Here is an 8,239-nt window from a genome sequence, read left to right on the forward strand (position 1 = left end):
ATGCGTTTCCCCTGTTTAAATGGTCAAATTTAATCATATCCGCCTGAAAATCACAGGACTTCTCTGTTGTGGGGAAAGAAGTCATGAGTATTAATTTGAAAGATGTGTGAGCCTCCTTTCATACTGAACAGAGGGGGAACAGTATCTGATAGTGATATTCCAAGCTGTCAGGATGTGTTCCCCCATTTAAACGGTCAAATTTAATTATATTCGCCTGAAAATCACAGGACTTGTCTGTTGTTGGGAAAGAAGTCAGGAGTATGAATTTGAAAGATGTGTGAGCCTCCTTTCATACTGAACAGAGGGGGAACACTATCTGACAGTAATATTCCAAGCTGTCAGGATGCGTTCCCCCTGTTTAAATGGTCAAATTTAATCATATCCGCCTGAAAATCACAGGACTTGTCTGTTGTTGGCAAAGAAGTCAGGAGTATGAATTTGAAGGATGTGTGAGCCTCCTTTCATACTGAACAGAGGGGGAACAGTATCTGACAGTAATATTCCAAGCTGTCAGGATGCGTTCCCCCTGTTTAAATGGTCAAATTTAATCATATCCGCCTGAAAATCACAGGACTTGTCTGTTGTGGGAGAAGAAGTCAGTAGTATAAATTTTAAAGATGTGTGAGCCTCCTTTCATACTGAACAGAGGGGGAACAGTATCTGACAGTAATATTCCAAGCTGTCAGGATGCGTTCCCCCTGTTTAAACGGTCAGATTTAATGATATCTGCCTGAAAATCACATGATTTATCTGTTGTGGGAGAAGAAGTCAGTAGTATGAATTTTAAAGATGTGTGAGCCTCCTTTCATACTGAACAGAGGGGGAACAGTATCTGATAGTGATATTCCAAGCTGTCAGGATGCGTTCCCCCTGTTTAAATGGTCAAATTTAATCATATCCGCCTGAAAATCACAGGACTTGTCTGTTGTTGGGAAAGAAGTCAGGAGTATGAATTTGAAAGATGTGTGAGCCTCCTTTCATACTGAACAGAGGGGGAACAGTATCTGATAGTGATATTCCAAGCTGTCAGGATGCGTTCCCCCTGTTTAAAAGGTCAGATTTAATCATATCCACCTGAAAATCACAGGAATTGTCTGTTGTGGGAGAATAAGTCAGTAGTATACATTTTAAAGATGTGTGAGCCTCCTTTCATACTGAACAGAGGGGGAACAGTATCTGACAGTAATATTCCAAGCTGTCAGGATGCGTTCCCCCTGTTTAAATGGTCAAATTTAATCATATCCGCCTGAAAATCACAGGACTTGTCTGTAGTGGGAGAAGAAGTCAGTGGTATGAATTTGAAGGATGTGTGAGCCTCCTTTCATGCTGAACAGAGGGGGAACAGTATCTGACAGTAATATTCCAAGCTGTCAGGATGCGTTCCCCCTGTTTAAATGGTCAAATTTAATCATATCCGCCTGAAAATCACAGGACTTATCTGATGTTGGGAAAGAAGTCATGACTATGAATTTCAAAGATGTGTGAGCCTCCTTTCATACTGAACAGAGGAGGAACAGTATCTGACAGTAATATTCGAAGCTGTCAGGACGCGTTCCCCCTGTTTAAAAGGTCAGATTTAATGATATCCGCCTGAAAATCACAGGAATTATCTGTTGTTGGGAAAAAAGTCATGAGTATGAATTTGAAAGATGTGTGAGCCTCCTTTCATACTGAACAGAGGGGGAACAGTATCTGACAGTAATATTCCAAGCTGTCAGGATGCGTTACCCCTGTTTAAATGGTCAAATTTAATCATATCCGCCTGAAAATCACAGGACTTGTCTGTTGTTGGGAAAGAAGTCAGGAGTATGAATTTGAAGGATGTGTGAGCCTCCTTTCATACTGAACAGAGGGGGAACAGTATCTGACAGTAATATTCCAAGCTGTCAGCATGTGCTTGACCTGCTATAATGGAACTGGATTTAAGACAAATATGATAAAATAGCGATTTACATATATAAATGAATGAGCACATTTTGTTCCAAAAGTTCATGATATTCGAAATGAAAAGTCTCTCACACATATAATATTTTTTATTAATAGAAATATCAGTAGTTGGTTATGTTAATAAAGACATAAAAACACAAACATATGTGCTGTAGTCCCAGTTGATATCTTGACAGTCATGAAATCTGGATTTTACCGTCTACAATACAGCATCCTCAGATAAAACTCGCTAGGAAAAAAAAGTCTGTTTTGAACCATAGCACTCTCCACAGTGCCTCTGTGGTACGAGCACGACAGCTCGTTGGCGAGCTTTTTGTGAACGCGCGCTGCCTTCACCCTTCGGGGCATTTCGGATGGGGGCGGGACCAGGGGAAACAAACCTCGACGTGGAAACAGAGCCCGATACAACACCTGTTACGTCTGCGCGCGCTCGATCTTAAAAAAAATCCCCAAACATTGATCTTTCTTCTTTTACCTTAGTTGTTCTGACTTCATGAGTAACGTGTTTAAACTGCGTCCCCTCTAAACATACTTGTGGGGACGGATCTGTTGCTTTCCGCCATTTTTTTAACGCAATTTCGTGTAACTGTAAAACTGTGTTGATCCACGATTATCAGTACAGGTATTTAATAGCTGTGCAAAACAAGTGCAAGATACACATTTCACATTTTCACATTTCATTTCAGTGTAGCAGTTAAACCACACACAAAAAAGGCATAGAAGCAGAAGCAGTCTCAAAGCGGAACGAATGTGTTTAACGGCGGGTTCAACTCGGCATGTAAACAGTGCAGCACACCATCAACATGCCCAGCTTCAGCTTAGCAAGAGTCTGTCGGTCATAGTTAGTCTGGCAATACCACAAATGAAAGCCAGTTAGTCGTATGTAACGTGCCACTGAGGATGAAACTGTACCAGGCGCTCCGTAATGTCGGAAATTTCCGAACCGTGTTTGACTTCGGTGGACGGGACGTGGCACATTGGTTCCCCGGACACATGGCTAAAGGTGACAGCTCTGCTTTAAGTTATATATCAAATAATATAACATGTAATTTAACTTACTGGTGACATTGTTGTAATGATGGTTTCCAATGACTTTGCAGGACTCAGACAGATGAAAGCCAGCCTCAAGAGTGTGGACTGCATCATAGAAATCCATGATGCCAGAATATCCTTTTTTCTTTTTTTTACTGCATCAGTATTACAGTGTAGAAGAAATATTGTTCCCAAGTATTATTCCAAGATAAAATAATATTAATATAACTAAATTGATGTGTTAAAGCAATTTACCATCCTGCACACATGTCACCAGGTAGTATACCTGCATCATGCCCTAAGCCCAAGCAGGTGAATCCAAACACGTTTGTTGTTTGTTTCTTTAACATGAAGCACATTCCCTTCTCTGGAAGAAACCCTGTGTTTCAGGAGAGTCTAGACGTCAGACCACATCTGCTGGTTCTCAACAAGACGGACCTCACCGATCTGTCCAACAAGCAGGTAAGAAGTCGTGCTGCAGTTTCTGGAGAGTCACAGTTCTATCAGTGGTTTTAAAATCAGCCGTGCAAAATCATGCCTTTGCATATGCGCTGTAGAAAATCCTGAAGACGCTCGAAAAGAAGGGGGTGAGGAATGTTCTCTTCACAGACTGTCTGAGGCAGAGAGATGAAAACATCAAAAGGGTAAAGGTCATCTTCACTTTGTACCAAACGTTTGGCCGTTGTGGAGGTTTGTCATCAACCGATGTGAAGCAAAGATTATGAGCATAAATGTTCAAATTAATCTGTTTTGTATTTTTCCTGTAGTTGGTGCCAATGGTGGTCGAAATTATCGAAAGCACACCGCGCTTTAACAGAGATGAGGTGAGGCTAAAATGAATGCTTATCAAATTATACAACCTTTCCTCAACTTCCCCACCCCCATTTTATTGTTTCTTATATATTGGCCGTTCTCTGATCTTGTTCATGTGAATCTTTCAGAATACAAATTATTGCCTGATGGTGATCGGAGTGCCCAATGTGGGGAAGTCATCTCTTATTAACGCCTTGAGGAGAACATACTTGAAAAAAGGTATGTACAGTATAACCGAGTGTTTGATAGTTATTGGACCTTGATTCAGTCTGATAGCTAAAGATAGTAGTGAAAAAGTAATTGATGTTGTAATTTCACTCCAATTTCAGGTCGTGCATCTCGAGTGGGCGGGGAGCCAGGTATTACTAAAGCGGTCCTGACTAAAATTCAGGTGGGTTTGGAAGACGTGCTTGTCTCTAAATACGTCCATTTATGGGTTCACTATGTGCACATTTGTTAAGTATCTGTAACTGTCTTTGTCCTCAGGTGTGTGAGCGACCCATAATGCACCTGTTGGACACACCAGGAGTCCTGCCCCCTAAGATTGAGAGTGTTGAAACTGGGATGAAGCTGGCATTATGTGGTGAGCAGAGCAGGATTATTTTCATTATTAGAAGAATTACTGTCATTCAGGTGTTTGAAGTGTTTTTTGAGGTGCACAGCTAATCTTTGATATTTTTTCTTTCCAGGAACTATCTTAGACCATTTGGTGGGTGAAGACGTTATCGCTGACTACTTACTTTACTCTCTGAACAGGCTCGGAAATTTCAGGTGGGAACTTTCTCCCTCAATTATGACTGAGTGAACTTTGATATAATCAGTGTTTCTTTTGCGTCACATTGCTGTGATTGAAAACTGTGTGCGTGCGTTTATGTGCAGTTATGTAGAGAAATACAGCCTCCAAGAGCCTTGTGATGACATCAAGGATGTCCTCAAACGTATTGCTGTAAAACTTGGAAAGACTCAACGGGTAAAAGCCATTACTGGAGTGGGTAAGAAAAAGCTAATCCTTCACATACTCCTGCCATATACAGTGTCATTGACAAGCTACTAACAAAGCGAACAGTTTGACATTTTGGGAAATACATTTATTGTAATCCTGTCCAAGATTTGGATAAGATGATCATGTCTGTATGAAAAATATTACACCAAAGCCAGCAGCAGGTTAGCTTAGTGTAGAAAAAAGAGTGATAACAAGGGCAAACGGCTAGCGTAGCTCTGTGCAAGGGAACAAAATCCATCTACTAGCATCTGAAAAACTCACTGATTAATTATATTCATTAAATAAGTCTATTTCAGTTTAGTTATAATGAAATGAAATGACATTTGTTTTTTTGGCAGTAAGTTATTACTGCATTTATCATAGTGTCCTGGCAGCCTCAATCATAAGAAGAAAATGTTCCAATTCATTGGACTGTATCCAAACCAGGCAGTCAGTCTTCTTATCTCAAGCTTAGCAAGAATGTGAATCGGCATGTTTCCCAAAAATGTCAAACATTTGCTTTAAAAGTGACATTACATCACAGCCAGATATGTGCTATATGTACATTTATCTAATTTAATGTTGTGAAAAGAGCATTTGGTTTTTTTAAACACACAAAGACATATTCTAAAACTGTAGGAGTCAGTATTAGTGTCACCACTAGTATTCAATCATCCTAAATACTAGATGCATGTGTTTTCCACGCTGAAATCCGCATCTGTGTTTGTTTGAACATCAGTGGGAAATATGTGCCAGCGTCCTTGGAAAGTCTGAAATTGTTTGTTTCTTGTCTCCCTCAGGGAACATTACCATCACTGTCCCAAACTACACAGCAGCGGCTTACGATTTCATCAGAGCCTTCAGGAAAGGAGAGCTGGGACAAGTAATGCTCGACTGACCTCAGACATTTTAACCAGAGAAGCCACACAAGTGTCATCATGGGAACACTCTAGTCTGTGTCCCCGTGCCTTTGACATTTTGGGGGCACGATGCAGTTTGTTTTGTTTTTGGACGACATAAAAAGTCGGCAGCGCTCTGTGTCCTTTGTAAATAAAACAATTTAACGTCATCAGGTACATTTCTTTCTCGGCTTTGTTTTTAGAATACACGAGACAAGCATCTCAAACAGGGTGTAAACATGATATTTATTAGCATAAAGACATTGACCACAAACTCTTAATTTCATATGTACATAAGTAGTGTAGTATATAATAGAGTGCACTTATAAATATGGAACAGTCTGTTGCTCCTGAGTGTCTACTGCAGGTAAAAAGCTTTTCTGGGATGGCAGGCAGACCCTTAAAACCTTCAGAGACATGAATAACAGTGAGAGCAGCAGTTTGTTTACGAGTGTCCCTCCCATAACACAGGTCTGAGAATTACATTTCACACATTTCAAGTTTATAAAATGGCACAGACAATTTGAGATGATTGTTGGAAATGCAGTTTAGCTCGAGCCATAAACAAATACTCTCATTTGCACCGTCTTTTTGTAGAAAATCATTTTCACAGCCGCCATAAAAATCATTCAGATCACTGAGCGGAGTCTTTAAATCAAGTTTGAAATTAGGTCACACTGAAGGAATGGAGTATAAAACAAGAACGGCTTATTTTCCTTTCTAAAAGCAAAAAGTGTAATGGATTTCTTTTTTTCTTTGTTTTCCCCCCCGTTTTTTGTTTTTTTTTTTAAAGTGATTTGGCAGTTTTTTGTCTCAGGGGCAGAATAATGCTGGTGCCAACTGCGTGCTTACACTGTCAAGAAGAGAAAACACAATAATTTAATACAAACAGTTGACTTCAGTTGTGCTGAGCAGTAGCACTGATCATTCACCTCGCATTTGTGGTGCACATTATGAAAATATAGATTTTTGACCGACAGCTGAGTTTGGCAGTGCAATTACAATTGGCAGCCAGTGGTTTGATTTCTTTCTTAAGGGCTGGTGACATTTTTCTGATACATAATTTTCTTCATTTGAGATACGGGATTCAGGCTTTAAGGAAGGAAACTGACGCTGGTTCTTCTTGAGTTTTGTCTTTGATGAAAAGAGGTGAAATGTCACACTGAATACTGTGCTGGTTATGTACATTTGTCCATTGGTATAGAAGATTATATGTGTAAAAACATACAGTACAGTGATGTATTTCATAACAGTTGTTTCTTTCCACCTAGAGCTGCAATAATTAATCGATTAACTTTCAACTATGAAATTAAATTCCAACTATTTTCATTGTTGATAATCGTTTCGAGTCATTCTTTAAGATGAAAAAGGCTAAATTCTCTGATTCCAGCTTTTAAAATATGAATATTCTCTTTTTTTTTCACCTGTTAATGACAGTAAACTGAAGAACTTTGGGTTGTGAAAAAAATAAGAAACTTGAGGGTGTCATCTTGGACTTGATCAACACTTTTCACCATTTTCTGACATTTTAGAGACTTAACAACTAATCGAGAAAACAATCAACAGATTAATCAACAGTGAAAATAATCCTTGGTTGCAGCACTATATCCACCACTGTGTTGCACCTCTAACTGGTCTTCACAGTGCAGGTTCCAGCCAGTCCTGCACATTTTAGTCAGATCCAATGCAGAAGCTCGGCCCTAGACTGAATCATGAATTTTTCCTAAAAATGATTGTGAACACCTACAGTATACTGTCCAGTAAGAGTCCATACTTGGGGGAGAATGTTGCAACTATGATAGAAACCATCTGAGGGAGAGAAAATCCCCTTTGAGGTGAGCCTGACATGAGTGCATCAAAGTAATTGGTCCTGTTGTAGTAATCCAGCTCTTCCTCTGAGTTATCTGCGTTGCTGCGGCGGTAGGCAGAGGCGTACCATTTATCCGCTGTTAACGCCACCGCCGCCCCCGCCGCTGCTGCTGCCGCCACCCTCACAGGGGACGACCGCCCTGCCGCCCTGAAGCGGGAGCGGGTTCCACCGTATGTGCCTGCTCCTCGGTAGTTCCCCGCCGTGGAGCTGCGGGAGGGGGACCCCCGAGAGGAGCCCCGGGAGCCTCCGCGACCGCCCTTGGACAGAACGGGCTCGCAGAGGAAAGCAGAGAGCAGGAGGCAAGTCCAGCATGTTGCAAGCACCTGATTCATCCCTGACATTCTGTGATGAAGGAGACACGATGGAGAAGCTCGTTTTAGATGCATGCTGCATCCATGGAGACACCCTCCATTGTTGTAAGACATTTCAGCAAATTCAGAATACGGTCCTGAACAGGTGTGACATAATATGTTCTCAGCAGCAGGAAGGAGCTCAGATTGTACTGATCAACAAATGCCAGACATCCTGGTAGTGCTCAGTGTTGTTGTTGAATACGGTCCTCACAAACACACATCTCTCTGTTGCAGATTGGCCCTCTCCATTAAAGTAGGTCAGTTTAAAAATAAATATGCCCCACTGAGAAAGCAGCCGTCTGCTTTAGGCTTTAATGTACATCAAATAATATCCAGTCTATAG

The 8,239-nt window shown here is 40.9% G+C and overlaps 2 protein-coding genes across 2 annotated transcripts; one reads left to right on the forward strand and one right to left on the reverse strand.

Moving 5' to 3' along the window:
* Positions 1 to 2,368: 2,368 nt before the first annotated feature.
* mtg1 (mitochondrial ribosome-associated GTPase 1) lies at positions 2,369 to 6,328 on the forward strand. The gene is made up of 11 exons (XM_030441476.1): positions 2,369 to 2,950; positions 3,048 to 3,112; positions 3,337 to 3,441; positions 3,537 to 3,623; positions 3,747 to 3,803; positions 3,921 to 4,011; positions 4,122 to 4,183; positions 4,279 to 4,375; positions 4,482 to 4,563; positions 4,672 to 4,784; positions 5,575 to 6,328. Exons 1-11 carry the CDS (start codon positions 2,848 to 2,850, stop codon positions 5,670 to 5,672), a joined length of 960 nt encoding a protein of 319 aa, XP_030297336.1. The 5' UTR covers positions 2,369 to 2,847; the 3' UTR covers positions 5,673 to 6,328.
* Positions 6,329 to 7,416: 1,088 nt separating this feature from the next.
* On the reverse strand, positions 7,417 to 7,875 carry sprn (shadow of prion protein). The gene has a single exon (XM_030442203.1). The coding sequence runs from the start codon at positions 7,873 to 7,875 to the stop codon at positions 7,417 to 7,419; it is 459 nt and encodes a 152-aa protein (XP_030298063.1).
* Between the last annotated feature and the right edge of the window lie 364 nt (positions 7,876 to 8,239).

This window comes from Sparus aurata, chromosome 15, assembly GCF_900880675.1.
Source record: "Sparus aurata chromosome 15, fSpaAur1.1, whole genome shotgun sequence".
Lineage (NCBI taxonomy): Eukaryota > Metazoa > Chordata > Actinopteri > Spariformes > Sparidae > Sparus > Sparus aurata.

What these genes read in the sequence shown, in the direction of transcription:
- mtg1 (XM_030441476.1), top strand. Translation starts at nt 2,848, where the DNA reads ATGAAACTGTACCAGGCGCTCCGTAATGTCGGAAATTTCCGAACCGTG. An exon ending in CCGATCTGTCCAACAAGCAG is followed by an intron (nt 3,442 to 3,536) that starts GTAAGAAGTCGT and finishes TATGCGCTGTAG; the next exon opens with AAAATCCTGAAGACGCTCGA. An exon ending in GAGATGAAAACATCAAAAGG is followed by an intron (nt 3,624 to 3,746) that starts GTAAAGGTCATC and finishes TTTTTCCTGTAG; the next exon opens with TTGGTGCCAATGGTGGTCGA.
- sprn (XM_030442203.1), bottom strand. Translation starts at nt 7,875, where the DNA reads ATGAATCAGGTGCTTGCAACATGCTGGACTTGCCTCCTGCTCTCTGCT.